Source organism: Bos grunniens, chromosome 2 (genome assembly GCF_055505025.1).
Source record: "Bos grunniens cultivar Pamir isolate PY7600 chromosome 2, Bosgru_T2T1.0, whole genome shotgun sequence".
Lineage (NCBI taxonomy): Eukaryota > Metazoa > Chordata > Mammalia > Artiodactyla > Bovidae > Bos > Bos grunniens.
This window is the reverse complement of record NC_141166.1, coordinates 35,453,342-35,472,616: the sequence shown is the minus strand read 5'-3', so window position 1 is coordinate 35,472,616 and position 19,275 is coordinate 35,453,342. Positions and strand designations below refer to the sequence as shown.

The following is a 19,275-nucleotide window of genomic DNA, read 5'->3' as shown; positions in this document are numbered from 1 at the left end:
GATTTCCTTTTGTAGGTAGAGACCTTGCTTCTTCATGACCTTAGTACTTCTCATATATTTCATTTCATTTAATCTATATTTTAGTAAGGTGGATATTAAAATTATTGTTTTAGAGAAGAGAAAACAAAGCCTTGATGCTTTTGAACTGTGGTGTTGGAGAAGACTCTTGAGAGTCCCTTGGACTGCAAGGAGATCCAACCAGTCCATTCTAAAGGAGATCAGTCCTGGATGTTCTTTGGAAGGAATGATGCTAAAGCTGAAACTCCAGTACTTTGGCCACCTCATGTGAAGAGTTGACTCATTGGAAAAGACTGATGCTGAGGGGGATTGGGGGCAGAAGGAGAAGAGGAAGACAGAAGATGAGATGGCTGGATGGCATCACTGACTCAATGGACGTGAGTCTGAGTGAACTCCGGGAGTTGGTGATGGACAGGGAGGCCTGGCGTGCTGTGATTCATGGGGTCGCAGAGTCGGACACGACTGAGCGACTGAACTGAACCGAACTGAATGGTGGAGTCAGCCTCTGAATGCAGCTTCTCTGGTTCCAGTAAAGGAGCTCTTAATCATTTCATTAGAAGTTACCACTTTTTTTTTTTTGGTATTAAATGGGAACTTTTATAATGAGTTGCTGTTTGACATCAATTTTCAATAGTGTAAGATAAAAAAGAATCTGTAAAGAAAAGGGCCCTGTAGATACTTCTGATACATACACAATATAAACCCGAAGAAAATTATGTCATAGCAAAATGATTGCACATGATTGGGCAGGCACTTATTATACATTATTTTAGGATCGCTTGTACTTCAAAATTCGTATGGAAACGGCTTTACTTTGGTAAGAATTAACGCTAAACCTCCAAGTTCCAGAATATAAAACCAAAGTCAAAACAGACGTCCAGATAATTAATACTTTAAAGGAGCATGAGAACGGAATTGTTTAGGGTTTTTATTTGTAGTTCCCCTGGGCCAATCTCAGTTATGATTTTCAGGATCCAACCCCGCCCGCATCCCCCCGCTAAGGCGCTGAAGATCCTCCTCTTTTCGATTAGTTTTCCCTGGGAAAAGGTAGGACTCTACACATGCCTAAAATATCTGGGGACTGATGATGGGCATGTAAGAACCAAAAAAAGACAATTTAGAGAAGAAAGCAAAGTGAAAAACAAATGCTTCAGGGTCAAAACTGAAGAAAACCAAGCCACTTCGGTTAGAAAATGTGTGCAAACCAAGTCCATTGATTCATTTTACCTCTTCCACACCAGGCACTGCTTGCTGAGTGTTAGGGTAACCAGGGAACGGAGGTTGCCCCGGTAACGTAGGAAGCGCGGAGGGCTTCAACGCTCAGGGCTCTAGACAGCCCTTCCGGCCCCGCGTGGTGGGAGGGGTGGAGGCCAGACTCTCGCGAGAGCTGTATGTGTTCTACTCTACGTCTTCGCGGTTGGCCTTAGGGCTGCGGCGGCCAGTCAGGGGCAAGGCGTCCGGAGCGTTTCAGATGGCTACTCAGCAAGGGACGCCCTCCTCCGCCCTGCGGGTCCTGGAAGAAGCGTTGGGCATGGGCTTGTCGGCTGCCGGGGACACCGCGGAGGCGGTGGCTGCTGAGGGTGCCTACTACCTGGAGCGTATCCTTCGCGTGTAGGCGGGGCACCCAGACTCTGGCCGCGGTAACGGGTGTTGGGAGCGAGGGCGCCCTTTGAAGCCTGGGGTCCGCCAGCTGGTAGAGGCGCCTGTTGGATCTCACGGTCATCTTTCCGACAACGCGACCCCGGAAACCTGCCCACTGTAATTTTTCGCCTTGTTGTAGTTGTAGGCTGATGTGTTCCTGTTGGAAAAAGTTCGTAGTCACCACTCAGTAAACTTTGCAATTTTGTTTAAAGTAGCCCCACAAATTAATCCAACCCTCCTTTCACTCAGTGGTTTTCTTAAGCACAGAATGCCATGAAAATAAATTCCATAGGGGAACATCCGGAGGTTAAGGAAAAAACCGCTCCCTTTAGGATTTAACATCAGGATATCCATTCAGATCCTGTAGATGGCCCAGTTGTCCAGTGCTTCTGTGATTTGTTTTGGTAGCAGCGACCCACTGGATAGTTTCATTGTGGGCTACTTAATGATGATAACTTTTTACCCCTTTTAGCAACTGAATGGTATCCTGGTGAGCTGACAAGTCTCAGCTATGCTATGAAGAAATCAGATAAGACAGAGATGAGCAGTTATCAATGGAAATAACTAGAAAAATTGAATAGCCACATGTGGATGTGTAGGCTCACTATTTATTGGGTAAAACTTTTGAGCTCCCCTTCTCTAAATTAATGGTACGAGAGAGGGGGAGGGTTCGTGAGAAAGATAACTATTCTTCTGGCAGATAAGGGAGAGATGGGTAATCTGTTTTATTCTTAAAGGTATCAAGGAAACTGCAAAATCTGTTTTTTTGTTGTTCAAATATAATCCACCTATATTTAATTAAAGATTTCAGAGATCCAGCAATGATTCATCTTGTAGGTTTTTAAACTGATTAACCTGTCCTGACTCAGGCTCAGTACACATCCCTGCTACAAAGAGCTTTGAAGAACTTGATTGAAAAGCTCAAAGAAAATATATGTAGTTTATTCAATGTGGACATGATATTTATAGGAGTGTGTTTGAATAATCTGAAAGCAATTTGAGAGAAAGAAGTGGGTGCTCTAGTGTTTTAAGTGAGGTTTCGTATTCTGTTTTCCTGACCCTTAACAAGTTGTCATTTCCAGTAATATTCCTTTTTAAATTCAGAAACAATTCAGTGCCTCTTCATAGCTGATTTATGTCTAAAACATGAAGTTATTCAATAGCCATGTTAGTGATAACCAGGCATCTTATATCTACCTGCATTAAAATGATTTCTGTCACAGTATTTTGAGTTAACATGAGACAAATAGAGTGAAGTAAGTTTTTGCAAACATCTTTATGAAATAAGTCATGAGACTCCAATATAGTAGAACTTTCACTAATGAAAATCTGGTTTACTGAATTTGCATGGAGGTCACTGAGTTGCAACTGCCAACATATTAGACTTTTCCAAGTAATCACATTTACAAATACAAGCAACTATAACTTTTTCAGGTCAGTAACTCAGTCATGTCCAACTCTTGGCAACCCTATGAACCACAGGATGCCAGGCCTCCCTATCTGTCACCAACTGCTGCTGCTGCTGCTGCTAAGTCACTTCAGTCGTGTCCGACTCTGTGCGACCCCATAGAGGGCAGCCCACTAGGCTCCCCCGTACCTGGGATTCTCCATGCAAGAACACTGGAGTGGGTTGCCATTTCCTTCTCCAATGGATGAAAGTGAAAAGTGAAAGTGAACTTGCTCAAGTTGTGTCCGACTGTTCGTGACTGCATGGACTGCAGCCTACCAGGCAGGCTCCTCCGCTCATGGGATTTTCCAGGCAAGAGTACTGGAGTCTACCCAAACTGGAGTCTACCCAAACCCATGGTCACTGAGTGTGATACCATCCAACCATCTAATCCTCTGTCGTCCCCTTCTCCTCCTGCCCTCAATCTTTCCCAGAATCAGTGTCTTTTCAAATGAGTCAGCTCTTCGCAACAGGTGGCCAAAGTATTGGAGTTTCAGCTTGAACATGAGTCCTTCCAATGAACACCCAGGATTGATCTCCTTTACGATGGACTGGTTAGATCTTCTTGCAGTCCAAGGGACTCTCAAGAGTCTTGTCCAACACCATAGTCAAAAGCATCAATTCTTCAGCACTCAGTTTTCTTTATAGTCCAACTCTCACATCCATGCATGATGACTGGAAAAACCATAGCCTTGACTAGATGGACCTTTGTTGACAAAGTAATGTCTCTGCTTTTTAATATGCTGTCAAGGTTAGTCATAACTTTCCTTCCAAGGAGTAAGCATCTTTTAATTTCATGGCTGCAGTCACCATCTGCAGTGATTTTGGAACACAAAAAAATAAAGTCAGCCACTGTTTCCTCATCTATTTCTCAAGTGATGGGACCAGATACCATGATATTAGTTTTCTGAATGTTGAGCTTTAAGCCAACTTTTTCACTCTCCTCTTTCACTTTCATCAAGAGGCTCTTTAGTTCTTCTTCACTTTCTGCCATAAGGGTGGTGTCATCTGCATATCTGAGGTTATTGATATTTCTCCCAGCAATCTTGATTCCAGCATGTGCTTCCTGCAGCCCAGCGTTTCTCATGATGTACTCTGCATATAAGTTAAATAAACAGGGTGACAATATACAGCCTTGACATAATCCTTTTCCTATTTGGAACCAGTCTGTTGTTCCATGTCCAGTTCTAACTGTTGCTTCCTGACCTGCATGTAGATTTCTCAAGAGGCAGGTCAGGTGGTCTGGTATGCCCATCTCTTGAAGAATTTCCCACAGTTTATTGTGATCCACACAGTCAAAGGCTTAGGCATAGTCAATAAAGCAAAAGTAGATTTTTTTTTTTGAAACGGTCTTGCTTTTTTGATGATCCAGCAGATGTTGGCAATTTGATCTCTGGTTCTTCTGCCTTTTCTAAATCCAGCTTGAACATCTGGAAGTTCATGCATTGCTGAAGCCTGGCTTGGAGAATTTTGAGTATTACTTTATTAGCGTGTGAGATGAGTGCAATTGTACGGTAGTTCGAGTATTCTTTGGTATTGCCTTTCTTTGGGATTGGAATGAGAACTGACCTTTTCCAGTCCTGTGGCCACTTTCCAAATTTGAGTTTTCCAAATTTGCTGATGTATTAAGTGCAGCATTTTCACAGCATCATCTTTTAGGATTTGAAATAGCTCAACTGGAATTCCATCACCTCTACTAGCTTTGTTCGTAATGATGCTTGTTAAGGCCCACTTGACTTCACATTCCAAGATGTCTGGCTCTAGGTGAGTGTGAATGATCACACCACTGTGATTATCTGAGTCGTGAAGATCTTTTTTGTACAGTTCTGTGTATTCTTGCCATCTCTTCTTAATATCTTCTGCTTCTGTTAGGTCCATACCATTTCTGTCCTTTATTGAGCCCATCTTTGCATGAAATGTTCCCTTGGTATCTCTAATGTTCTTGAAGAGATCTCTAGTCTTCCCCATTTTATTGTTTTCCTCTATTTCTTTGCATTGATCACTGAGGAAGGCTTTCTTATCTCTCCTTGCTATTCTTTGGAACTCTGCATTCAGATGGGTATATCTTTCCTTTTCTCCTTTGCTTTTTGCTTCTCTTCTTTTTACAGCTATTTGTAAGGCCTCCTCAGACAGCCATTTTGCTTTTTTGCATTTCTTTTTCTTGGGGATGGTCTTGATTCCTGTCTCCTGTACAATGTCATGAACCTCTGTCCATAGTTCTTCAGGCACTCTCTCTGATCTAGTCCCTTAAATCTATTTCTCACTTCCACTGTATGGTCATAAGGGATTTGACTTATGTCATACGTGAATGGTGTAGTGGTTTTCCCCACTTTCTTCAATTTAAGTCTGAATTTGGCAATAAGGAGTTCATGATCTGAGCCACAGTCCGCTCCTGGTTTTGTTTTTGCTGACTGTATAAAGCTTCTCCATCTTTGCCTGTAAAGAATATAATCAGTCTGATTTCGGTGTTGACTATCTGGTGATGTCCATGTGTAGAGTCTTCTCTTGCATTGTTGGAAGAGGTTGTTTGCTGTGACCAGTGTGTTCTCTTGGCAGAACTTTATTAGCCTTTGCCCTGCTTCATTCTGTACTCCAAGGCCAAATTTGCCTGTTACTCCTGGTGTTTTTTGACTTCCTACTTTTGCATTTCAGTCCCTTATAATCAAAAGGAAATTTTGGGTGGTGTTAGTTCTAGAAGGTCTTATAGGTCTTCATAGAGCCATTCAACTTCAGCTTTTTCAGCATTACTGGTTGGGGCATAGACTTGGATTACTATGATGTTGAATGGTTTGCCTTGGAAACGAACAGAGATCATTCTTACGTTTTTGAGATTGCATCCAAGTACTGCATTTTGGACTCTCTTGTTGACTATAATGGCTTTTTAGGATTTTTCTTTTTAATTGAAGTAAAACTGATGTACAACATTATATTAGTTTAGGTGTACAACATAGTGATTCATTATTTTTATACTTTATGAAATAGTTGCCACTAGAAGTCTAGTTACTGTTAGTCGCCATACAGAGTTTTGCAATTTTATTGATTATATTCCCTATGCTGTACATTACTACACCATCACATATTTATATTATAACTGGGAGTTTGTACCTCTTAATTCCTGACATATTTTTCACCAATCTCTGCATCTCCCTGATATCTGGCATCCATTAGATTTTTTCTCTCTTGAGACTACTTCTGTTGTGCTTATTTTTTTATTTTCAATTTTTAGATTCTACATATAATGAAACCATACAGTATTTGTTGTTTATTTACTATGATACCCTGAAGGTCCATACGTGTTGTTTTAAATGGCAAGATTTTAGTTTTCTTATGGCTGAGTAGTATTCCATAGTATTTATGTGTACCACATCTTCTTTATTCATTCATCTGTTGATGGACACTTAGGTTATTTCCATATATTGACTATTGTAAATAATGCTGAAATAAACATAGACTGCATATATCTTTTCAAATTAGTGTTTTGTTTTCTTCAGATAAGTACACAGAAGTGGAATGTCTGGATCATATATTAGTTCTCTTTAAAAAGTTTTAAGGAACCTTTGTATGTTTTCCATAGTAGGTGCACCAATTTGCATTCCCGTGAACAGTGCGTGAGAGTTGCCTTTTCTTCACATCCTCACCAGCACTTGCTATTTCTTGATTTTTGGTAATAGCTATGCTGACAGGTGTGAGGTGATATCCCACTGTGTTTTTCACAGTGATGATTAAAGATTTTGAAACCTTACATATGTATGTTGGCTATCTAAATATAGTCCTTGAAAAAAAAGTCTATAGGCCCTTTGCTCATTTTTAATTGGATTATTGTCTCTTTTGATGTTGAGTTTTATGAGTTCTATACTTATTTTGGATGTTAATTCCTTATCAGATATATGATTTGCTAATATCATCTCCCATTCAGTAGATTGTGCTTTCCCTTTTCATTTTATTTATTTTTTTTTTGTTATGCAAAAGTTTTCTAATTTGATGTAGTCTCATTTGTTTATTTTTGCTTTTGTTCCTTTTGCCTGAGGAGATGTATCCAAAAAATCACAGAGCATACTACTGCCCATGTTTTCTTCCAGGAGTTTTATGATTAAGGTTTTATATTTAAGTCTTTGATCCATTTGGAGTTTATTTTTGTATATGGTGAAAGAAAATGGTCCAGTTTCATTCTTTTGCCTATGTCTATCTAGTTTTCCCAGAATAATTTAAAAGAGGCTGTATTTTCTTCATTGTATAGTTTTGCTTCCTTGATTGAGTGTCCATATAAATATGGGTTTATTTCTGGGCTTTGTATTTTCTTACATTTATATATCTGTTTTGTGACAATTTCTTGCATTTTTGACTATTAAAGCTTTTTAGCATTGTGATAATTCCAACTTTGTTTTTATATATTAAGATTGTTTTGATATTTTGGGTATTTTGTGTTTCCATACAAATTTTAGGTTTATTTTTTACAGTTCTATGAAAAATGTTATTGATGTTCTGATAGGGATTTCATTGACTCTGTATACTGCTTTGAGTAGTATGAATATTTTAGCAATATTTATTCTTCCTATCTATGAGCCAAAGATGGAGAAGCTCTATACAGTCAACAAAAATAAGAGTGGGAGCTGACTATGGCTCAGATCACGAACTCCTTATTGCCAAATTCAGACTTAAATGGAAGAAAGTAAGGAATACCACTAGACCATTCAGGTATGACCTAAATCAAATCCCTTATGACTACACAGTGGAAGTGAGAAATAGATTCAAGGGATTAGATCTGATAGAGTACCTTAAGAACTATGGACGGAGGTTTGTGACATTGTACAAGAGGCAGTGATCAAGACCATTCCCAAGAAAAAGAAATGCGAAAAGGAAAAATAGTTGTTTGAGGAGGCCTTACAAATAGCTGAGAAAAGAAAAGACATGAAAGCAAAGGAGTAAAGGAAAGATATACCCATTTGAATGTAGGATCCCAAGGAAGAGCAAGGAGAGATAAAGACTTCCTAAGTGAACAATGCATGGAAATAGAGGAAAATAATAGAATGGGAAAGACTAGAGATCCCGTCAAGAAGATTAGATATATCAAGGGAACACTTCATGCCAAGATAGGCTCAATCAAGGACAGAAATGGCATGGACCTGACAGAAGCAGAAGATATTAAGAAGAGGTGGCGAGAATGCACAAAAAACTATACTGAAAAGATCTTCATGACCCAGATAACCACGATGGTATGATCACTCGCCTAGAGCCAGATATCCTGTAATGCAAAGTTAAGTGGGCCTCAGGAGGCATCACTACAAAAAAAGCTAGTAGAGGTGATGGAATTCCAGTTGAGCTATTTCAAATCCTAAAAGATGATGCTGTGAAAGTGCTGCATTCAATATGCCAGCAAATTTGGAAAGCTGATCAGTGGCCACAGGACTGGAAAAGGTCAGTTTTCGTTCCAATCCCAAAGAAAGGCAATGCTAAAGAATGTTCAGCTACCACACATTTGCACTCATCTCCCACTCTAGCAAAGTAATGCAAAAAAAAATCTCCAAGTCAGGCTTCAACAGTACATGAACCGTGACCTTCTAGATGTTCAAGCTGGATTTAGAAAATGCAGAGTAACCAGAGATCAAATTGCCAACATCCATTGGATCATCGAAAAAACAAGAGAGTTCCAGAAAAAATACATCTTCTTTACTGAGTAAGCCAAAGCCTTTGACTATGTGGATCACAACAAACTGGAAAATTCTTCAAGAGACGGGAATACCAGACCACCTGACCTGCCTCCTGAGAAATCTTTATGCAGGTCAAGAAGCAAGTTAGAACTGGACATGGAACAACAGACTGGTTTCCAAATTGGGAAAGGAGTACGTCAAGGCTGTATATTGTCACCCTGCTTATTTAACTTATATGCAGAGTACATCATGAGAAATTCTGGACTGGATGAAGCACACCTGGAATCAAGATTGCAGGGAGAAATATCAATAACCTCAGATATGCAGATGACACCACCCTTATGGCAGAAAATGAAGAAGAACTAAAGAGCCTCTTGATGAAAGTGAAAGAGGAGAGTGAAAAAGTTGCCCTAAAACTCAACATTCAGAAAACTAAGATCATGGCATCTGGTCCCATCACTTCATGGCTAATAGATGGGGAAACAGTGAAAACAGTGGCAGACTTTGATTTTGGAGGCTCCAAAATCACTGCAGATGGTGATTGCAACCATGAAATTAAAATCACTTGCTCCTTGGAAGTAAAGTTATGACCAATCTAAGCAGTGTATTAGAAAGCAGAGACATTACTTTGTCAACAATGCTCCATGTAGTCAAGCTGTGGTTTTCCAGTAGTCATGTATGGATGTGAGAGTTGGACTATAAAGAAAGCTGAGCACCAAAGAATTGATGTTTTTGAACTGTGGTGTTGTTCTCCACAACTTGAGAGTCTCTCTTGAGAGACCCTTGGACTGCAAGGAAATCCAACCAGTCCCTCCTAAAGGAATTCTGTCTTGAATATTCATTGCAAAGACCGACACTGAAGCTGAAACTCCAATACTTTGGTCACCTCATGCGAAGAACAGACTCATTTTAAAAGACCCTGATGCTGGGAAAGATTGAAGGCAGAAGAAGAAGAGGATGAGATGTTTGGATGATACCACGGACTCAATGGACATGAGTTTGAGTAACCCCCACGAGTTGGTGATGGCGAGGGAAGCCTGGTGTGCTGCAGTCCATGGGGTTGTGACTGAGCAACTGAACTGAATTTAACTGATCCATGAGTACAGTATATTTTTCCATTCCTTTGTGTTGTCTTCAATTTATCATAGGTTTATGTCAAATTTTTAAAATGCTTTTTCTGCGTCGATTGAGAACATCATGTGCTTTTTATCTTTTATTTTGTTAATGTAATGTATCACATTGATTGATTTGTCCTTATTGAACTATTCTTGCGTTCATGGATAAATCCCAATCGATTATGATATATGCTCCATTTCTGGTTATTTCTGTAATTTCTTCTTATATTCTCCTTCCTTGTGGTTTGATGATTTTCTTTACTGTTATATTTGAATTCTTTCTTTTTACTTTTAGTATATATTATAGGTTTCTCTTTGTACTTGCAAATCTATATATATAGCAGTGTATTTAATAGTTGCTTAAGTTTTTAAGTATTATGAAAGCACAACCTTTTTACCCTCTATGTTTTATGTTTTTTATTTAATATTTTACATCTTTTTGCTTTGTGTATTCCTTAACTACTTATTGTCGGAACTACTTATTATAGTTGTAGCTGGTTTTGTGACTTTTGTCTTTAACTTTCATAGCTTTTTAAATGTCTGATCCACTTCCTTTGCTATTTATTTGCTTTTACTAGTGACATTGTTTTTCTTTTGTATATTTTCTGATATCTTCCTATGACCTACTTTCTACTTAAAGAAGTCCCTTTATCATTTCTTATAAAGCTAGTTTAGTAGTGATGAATTCTTACTTTTTGTTGTCTGGCAAATTCTTTATCTCTCCTCCAGTTCTGAATGATAATATTGCCAGCTAGAGTATTCTTGTTTGTAAGTTTTTTTTTTAAGCACATTAACCATATCATGCCCCTCTTTTCTGACCTGTAAAGCTTTTGCTGAAAAATTGGCTTTAGCCTAGGGGTTTCCTTGTATGTGACTAGTTGTTTCTTTTTGCTGCCTTTAATATTCTCTCTTTATTTAAAAATTTTTCCATTTTAATTATAGTATGTCTTGGTGTGGCTGTCTTTGGGTTTATCTTGTTTGGAATTCTCTGTGCTTCCTGGATCTAGATATGTTTCCATTCCCGATTTAAGGAAGTTTTTAGTTATTATTCCTTCAAAGAGGTTTTCTGACCTATCCTTTTTGCTTCTTTCCCTCTGCGACCCCTATACTATGAATGTTAGCATGCTTGATATAATTTTAGGGTTTCTTAAATTATCCTCATTTTTTATTCCTTTATTTTTGCTCTTTATACTGAGCGACTTCCACTATTCTGTTTTCCAGATTGCTTATGTATTCTTCTGTATCTTCCAACCAGTTGCTGATTCCATCTAGTGTATTTGTCATTTCAGTTATTTTATTCTTCATCTCTGGTTGGTTCATTCCTATATTTTCTAACTCTTTATTGAGATTATCACTGTATTCATTTCTTATTTTGTGTTTGGTGAGAATTTTTATGACCATTACTTTGAATTCTTTATCAGGCAAATTATCTCTTTTTCATTAGTTTTTTTCCAGGGGTTTTATCAGGTCCTTTCATTTAGAGCATTTTCTCTGTATCCTCATTTTGTTTTACTTTCTGTGTTTGTTTCTGTGTTTTAAGCAAAACAGTTATTTCCCTCAGTCTTGAAGTCATGGTCTTGTGTAGGAGCATTCTGTTATAGAATGCATGTGCTGGTTGGCTTTGGTGGGCTGGCTGGAACTGAAGTGGGCATGGGCTGGGAAAGACATGCTAACTGTGGGCTGCCTTGGCAGGGGACCTGGAGCTGGAGTGGGCACAGGTAAGGGACATACTACAGTGGATTTGGTAGGCATTATTCAGTCTATTGCCTTTGTGATAGGATTCAGAGTGAGTGAGTTTGTGCATGAGCCCTTTAAGAGTGGAGTTTTGGTTTCTTGTCAGAGTCCTCTAGCTCTTCTGTATGTAAGACCCATTGGTTTTCAAAAGTCATACTTTATGGGGCCTCATATTTGTCATGCAGATCCCTTCTCCTAGAGTTACCAATATGGGACTTGAATTCCTTGCTCTTTAGCAAGGGCTTCCATGGTTGTGATAGTCCCTCCCACTTGTGGACTTCCCTGGTGGCTCAGACAGTAAAGAATCTGCCTGCAATGTGGAAAATCTGGGTTCAGTCCCTTGTTTGGTAAGATCCCTTGGAGGAGGGCACAACTTGCTCCAGTACTCTTGCCTGGAGAATCCCCATGGATAGAGGAGCCTGGTGGGCTATAGTCCATGGGGTGCAAAGAGTTGGAACTGACTGAGCTACTAAACACAGCACAGAACTCCCCCTTGTGTGGGTTGCCAGTCTATGGATGAGGATCTTGGCTTGATCTCACCTTTATCCCTCCTACATGTCTTGATGTTGTTTTTTCTTTATATCCTAATGTAGCAGCGACGTTGTGCTAGTTTTTGAGTTGTTCTAAGGGAGAGTTGTTCTATATGTAATTGTAGTCTTGGTGTGTCCATGGGAGGAGGTGAGCTCAAGTTCCTCCTACTCTGCCATTTTGATCCCACCCTTCTTTTAGGATTTTATTATCCTTTTTGTGAATTATCTAGTCACTGCGTTTCCTCCATCTCTCTTTGGTTGCCTATTTTGGGTTTCAACCAGAGGGTAGTCAAAAGGTTACTAAACATTTAACCAGTCATTTTTCCTGGATTCAGTCTTCAGGTCATGAGACTGAATGTCTTTCAGTCTTTAGTCATGAGAACCTTTAACTCTTGGTTAAATGAAGTTTGAGGGTAACTGTTGAATGCCAATTATTCCTGTATCCCTGGTAGCTTGGTTGGTAAAGAATATGCTTGCAACAATGCAGGAGACCCAGGTTTGATCCTTGGTTTGGGAAGATCCCCTGGAGAAGAGGATGGCAACCCACTCCTGTGTTCTTGCCTGGAAAACCCCATGGACAGAGGAGCCTGGCAGGCTACAGTTCATGGGGTCGCAAAGAGTTGGACATAACTGAGTAACTAGCACAGGGGAAAAAAAAATGGTGATTATGTTAGTTGCTGAAGTGGGACCTTTTTGGGTTTAAAGTCTTTAATTTTCAGGTAATTTAATTGAGCTATTGCAGTGATAAATAAAAATTATAATATGCACAAATGAATCAGGAATTTGATGTTCTCTACTTTGCACATATACTCAATCACTTCTAATTCACTAATTTGGTCCTGGACTTTCCTTGTTTATGACTAAACAGTTGCTCCTAGGATACTAGACAGTGAACTGTTAATATTGACCAAGGCTTGTGAAAGAGCTTGACTCAAATTCTCCAGGAAATCACCCTTTTCTTTACTCTTCAACATTCAGATATAAAGAACGTGTATAGGCTAATGTGGTCCAAACCAGAAACCTAGCCATGATCCACGGGAGAGTGGCTTTATTAGAAGTCTCACATTCTTTTAACCAGTTTAGAGAATGTGTCCAGGAAACAGTATTATTACTGCTGAGACAACCCTCTTTTGTAACTGTCTAGCTACAATGGCACCACCTGTTTCTCTTTCAAAGCTCTTCATATCATTGCTTTTATGTTTTAAACATAAAATAATGAAACATACATGATGTTTTGTGTGGGTCTGTGTTTGTGTGTTAATCACTCAGTCATGTCTGACTCTTTGACACCCCATGGACTGTAGCCCACCAGACTCCTCTGTCCATGGAATTCTCCAGGCAAGAATACTTGAGTGGGTTGCCATTCCCTTCTCCAGAAGATCTTCCTGACCCAGGAATCGAGCCCAAGTCTCTTGCATTACAGGTGGATTCTTTACCCTGTGAGCCATCGGGGAAGCCCCATACACGATATAGTTCTTAACTATTTCCAGAATTTTAAGAGATCTAGTCATGGAATATATGAATTCTCTTATGAACCTTTAACATAAGTGTTCTTATGAACACTTTTTTAAGAAAGATACTGGCAGTTTTGTGAAATATAAGGCTATATTTTAACTATGTGATCTATAAACTGGTTATTGGGTGTCTCTAGTAATTGTAATGAAGGTTGATAGTCATTTATGAATGAATTCTCTATTAAAATTAATGCTATTTAGAAGAGGTTTACAAGTATAGTAGTGACCAGGGATGGTTGTCTTTTAATATGTGACTGCAGACATTTGGGAATGCCTAATTCCAGTTGAGAGATGCAGGCTGGAATGAATTATACTAAGAAAGCTAAGGCTTAATTGATTTTGTTTCTCCTTGTTGAAATAAAGGCCTTATTCAAGGAAGAGTAATGAAATGCATGAACTCCAGGGAAGTAGAACCACCAAAGTACTATTGTTTTTGTTACCTACTGACTTTGTGCTGATTTTCTGCTTCCCTAACTGGCTTTTGATTATTATTTTATCTCTCTAGGCATTTTAATACTAAAAATTTGACTTAGGACATGAGTTTGCTGGCCCCTGGAAAAATTTCCTTTGGCCCCAGCAGCAATTTCTGAGGATTGACTGAGTTTAAGCCTGTCCTTTGAGGCTAATCAACTCTGGATGCAGGCCCAAAGTCAGCTATTTCCAAAAATGCAAATTAAGGATTCCAGATCCTGAAATATGGTGATCACTCTAAACCAATACCCTATCTAAGATACATGTTCAGTTGCTCAGTCTTGTCCGACTCTTTGTGACCCCATGGACTGTAGCCTGCTAGGCTCCTCTGTCCATGGAATTTTTCCAGGCAAGAATATTAGAGTGGGTTGCCATTTCCTACTCCAGGGAATCTTCTTGACCCAGGGATCAAACCCTTGTCTCTTGAGTCTTCTGCATTGGCAGGCAGATTCTTTAGTAGGAAAGACTGAAGGAAGCAAAACTGCAGTGGGAAGTATGAGAACAAATGTGCCAGTTATTTGCCATCTTTGGCCTAGGCTTCTCCGTTCTAGATCTCAGGCTTCTCCGTCCGTGGGATTCTCCAGGCAAGAATAGTGAAGTGGGTTGTCATTTCCTTCTCCAGGGTATCTTCCTGACCCAGGGATTGAACCCAGGTCTCCCACATTAGAGGCAGACGCTTTAACCTCTGAGCCACCAGGGAAGCCCGAAAGTGAACATGACCATAATGTTTTGTATTTATAGTATGTTTCTTTTATTTCAATTTGGTGAAATAAAATGTTGATCACGGAGAATCCACTCTAGAATTTAGATTGCCTCCAAGTACATTGATTCTACGGTGATGGCAAAGGTTACAAAGCAATTTCAGTCTACGGTAACTTTGGGAAATCATGTAAAACATAATTAGCTATATGTTTCACTAAAATTCTTTATAAAGCTGATACTTCTGGCAGTGATCACTACCTACAGATGCAGTAGTGCAGGGCACCAGTATGTGAGGAACTTTGTATGCTGCTCTCATCTAAAAAGTGTTCATTTCCTTCTGGCTGTGGTCCATTTGCAGAACCTTATGTGTGACCCCATTGTACCAACTGTCACATCAAGCTCTGCTCCATTAGGCCAGCTGAAATGCTTCTCTTGCAGTTGTGTCTTCCATTGTACTGTGATGTATTTAGAGCTTCTTGACAGTTTCAGTGTGGGTGTATATTTGCCTGTTTTCTGACAATATCTGCAAGGTCAGGATCTGGTATAGATTCTGTTAGTCCAGAAACTACCAGTTAGTTCACCCATGGTAATGAAGTACGAGGGAATTAATTCCTTGTGTGCATGCTCACAAGTGCTACTATGCTCCTTCCAGAACAAGTGTACATATGGAGAAGGATCCTTAGTCTGAGACCAGGCCATGCCTCTAGAACATAGCACCTGGCCTGGAAGAGGGCAGTGATGAGGACTGTGCGTGCATGCCAGGGAGGAGGGGGTGGCTATAGATAGTACCCTGGGAAAGATCAGACTAGAAAACCAGGACGTTATTAAGTGTCAGGTAAAGCTCAAGCTGGCAGAGTAGCAGGACCAGATCAGAAGGGAATAGAGTAGAAAAAAAATGAATTTTGGAATTGAGAGTTCAGTGATGTTTTTTGAAGGAAAACTAGGCAGGTAATGAATGGGAAGGGAGTTTTGTAAGGATTCAGAGTCAACTTGGTAATAAGACATTGATTTTAAGCAGTGGAAAAATAACTTTGTATGAAAATTGTGACCAGCTTAATAGTATGGAAATTTCCTGGAGAATAGAGATTAGATTACAGATGAGAAAGTTGCCCAATAAAACTAGAATTGGGAGTAAAAGTTTTATCTTTCAGGTAATTCTTGGTGAATTATGCATTTTTATTCTAGCAATATTGCTTCTAAAGCAGTGCTTTCCAATCTTTTTCACATGTTGCTCCATCAGATCTTGCTTCAGTCTGTCTTTCTGGCTGTCCCAAGGACTGAGGGGATCAATATCTATACTGTCCAAAGTGTTCTCTTTATGAGAACTTAAGAGTGTGATTTCTCTCAGGCTTCAGAACCAGAGATTGCTGTACATCTGCTGAGAAATTCATCTATTTTCTTTGGATGGATACTGAATTGGTATCTGATTACATTTCCGTCTGACCCTGACTGCTGGGAAACCTAGTCTCAAACCTGTGGCTTATATATATATCAAAGTACAAGAGACCTTATGGACTGTACTTTATCTTCTGCAGTTTCCCTTTCTCTTCTAATTTCCATATTCATTTATTTTTAACTCCCTGTAGCTGTATGCATGTCTGAAAACTGCCACAGAATTCTTTGGGGATAATTTGTCCATGTGTTGTGAGCCAGCTAGCCAGCTAGACAGATGCATACAAACATACATGCCAGAGTACATTTACTTCTTCAGTAACACTGCAATATCACGTTTCAGTTGAGTTGCTTCTGGGAAGATTTTTCTGTTCACATTCTATTGTGGCTACTAAGGATGATCCTGGTTCCTGTTTGGGGTACTTGTCCTCTTCCTGACCTTTTGTCTCCTGAATCACTTGCCGGTGGTTTATTTAATCTTTGAGTCTATTGCTCTGTATCTCTTTAATACTTCTCTTTCCTCTAGGGTCTTCAGATGGAGCTGTTTAAAGGATTTGATTTATCTCTTCATAGTATGACACTTGAGAGCCTCGAAAACATAGATTATAGAGTTCATTATTGAGAATATTGGTAAAAATTGTACATTGCTGTTGTGTTACTGTAGAAACAGTATGATGTAGTTGAGAATTCATGGTATTTGTATTCAAGAAACTTGTCTTTGTCATTCATGTCTTTGGTCTTGGCCATATTTCTTCTTCCTGACTCAGTTTCCTTTTTTCCCCCCCCAAATTTTTCCTTTGTTTCCTGTGCCATTCACTCTTACAGGGTTTTAAGAGTACATATGGTATGTTCCATGTGACAATACTTTTAAAGCATTTTAAAATGGTATTTTTTCCTCCTACTCTTTTTTGATTGTGAGGAAATACGATATTACAAGCTGGAATCAAGATTGCCGGGAGAAATATCAATAACCTCAAATATGCAGATGACACCACCCTTATATCAGAAAGTGAAGAGGAACTAAAAAGCCTCTTGATGAAAGTGAAAGAAGAGAGTGAAAAAGTTGGCTTAAAGCTCAACATTCAGAAAACTAAGATCATGGCATCTGGTCCCATGACTTGGGAAATAGATAGAGAAACAGTGGAAACAGTGTCAGACTTTATTTTTCTGGGCTCCAAAATCACTGCAGATGGTGACTTCAGTATTGAAATTAAAAGACGCTTACTCCTTGGAAGGAAAGTTATGACCAAACTAGATAGCATATTGAAAAGCAGAGACATTACTTTGCCAACAAAGGTCCATCTAGTCAAGGCTATGGTTTTTCCAGTGGTCATGTATGGCTGTGAGAGTTGGACTGTGAAGAAAGCTGAGCACCGAAGAATTGATGCTTTTGACTGTGATGTTGGAGAAGACTCTTGAGAGTCCCTTGGACTGCAAGGAGATCCAACCAGTCCATCCTAAAGGAGATCAGTCCTGGGTGTTCATTGGAAGGACTGATGCTGAAGCTGAAACTCCAGTACTTTGGCCACCTCATGGGAAGAGTTGACTCATTGGAAAAGACCCTGATGCTGGGAGGGATTGGGGGCAGGAGGAGAAAGGGATGACAGAGGATGAGATGGCTGGATGGCATCACCAACTCAATGGACATGAGTTTCGGTAAACTCTGGGAGTTGGTGATGCACAGGGAGGCTTGGTGTGCTGTGATTCATGGGAACACAGAAAGTCCGACATGACTGAGCGACTGAACTGAACTGAACTGAGTATTATATCTCATCCCTAGAACCTACCAAGGCAATGGCAACCCACTCCAGTACTCTTGCCTGGGAAATCCCATGGATGGAGAAGCCTAGTGGGCTGCAGTCCATGGGGTTGCTAAGAGGCAGACACGACGGAGCGACTTCACTTTCACTTTTCACTTTCATGCATTGGAGAAGGAAATGGCAACCCACTCCAGTGTTCTTGCCTGGAGAATCCCAGGGACGGGGAAGCCTGGTGGGCTACCGTCTGTGGGGTCGACTTAGCAGCAGCAGCAGCATCCCTAGAATATTTTTCTTCGGTAGTAGTTACAGGTATTGTTTAGTATTTCCAAAGCTTTGAGGACAAATTACATTTTTCTCTACATAGCCATGTTAAAGAAGCTTTGCTTTGACATTTCTTCCTCACAATAATCTTGCCAGCATTTGGTTTAAATTATAAAGTCTATCCAGATCATTTTAGAATATTTAATTATTTGTGAACTTTATTATGGAATGAGCAGTGATTAAGGATGTTGTTTAGGTGCTAATTTGTGTGCAACCCTTTTGCAACATGGACTGTAGTCTGTTAGGCTCCTCTGTCCGTGGGATTTCCCAGGCAAGAATACTGGAGTGGGTTGCCATTTCCTTCTCCAGGGGATCTTTCTGACCCAGGGACTGAACCAAGATCTCCTACATTGCAGGCAGATTCTTAGATGCTGAGCCACCCAAGAAGCCCTAGTGATGAAGGGTAGCATTAATTTCTGGAAACAAATGACTGCCTACAAATTCAGCCTCTTTGTTTTCCCCAAACTTAAATCTTTTTGTTTTGTATTGGGGTATAGACGATTAACAATGTTGTAGTAGTTTTGGGTGAACAGTGAAGGGACTCAGCCATATATATACATGTGTCCATTCTCTCCCAAACCTTGCAGGCCGGCACAAATGATGAGCAGAGTTACATGTGCTATATAATGGGTGCTTGTTGGTTATCCATATTGAATATAGCAGTGTGTACATGACCCTCCCAAACTCCATAACTATCCCTTATCCCAGTAACTCTGTTTGTTTTCTAAGCCTGTCTCTTTCTGTTTTGTAAGTTCATTTGAGAAATTCGATATTTCTTCTTCTCTGTCTGATGTACTTCACTCTGTATGACACTTTCTAGGTCCATCCATGTTGCTGTAAATGGCCTTGTTTCATACTTTTTAATGGCTGACTAATATTCCAGTGTACATTTGTACCACATTTTCTTTATCCATTCCTTTGTCAGGGGACATTTATATTGCTTCCATGTCTTGGCTGTTGTAAATAGTGATGCAATGAACAT

At 39.7% G+C, this 19,275-nt stretch overlaps 1 protein-coding gene across 8 annotated transcripts in view; it reads left to right on the top strand.

Moving 5' to 3' along the window:
* Positions 1–1,418: 1,418 nt before the first annotated feature.
* Positions 1,419–19,275, top strand: part of SPAG16 (sperm associated antigen 16) — a 1,071,375-nt gene continuing 1,053,518 nt past the window's right edge. For all 8 annotated transcript variants that reach the window (XM_086341619.1, XM_086341641.1, XM_086341630.1 and 5 more), the window contains exon 1: positions 1,419–1,616. In XM_086341619.1, coding sequence (XP_086197745.1) covers positions 1,490–1,616 — 127 coding nt within the window. In that variant the 5' untranslated portion in view covers positions 1,419–1,489. The remainder of the gene's footprint in view (positions 1,617–19,275) is intronic.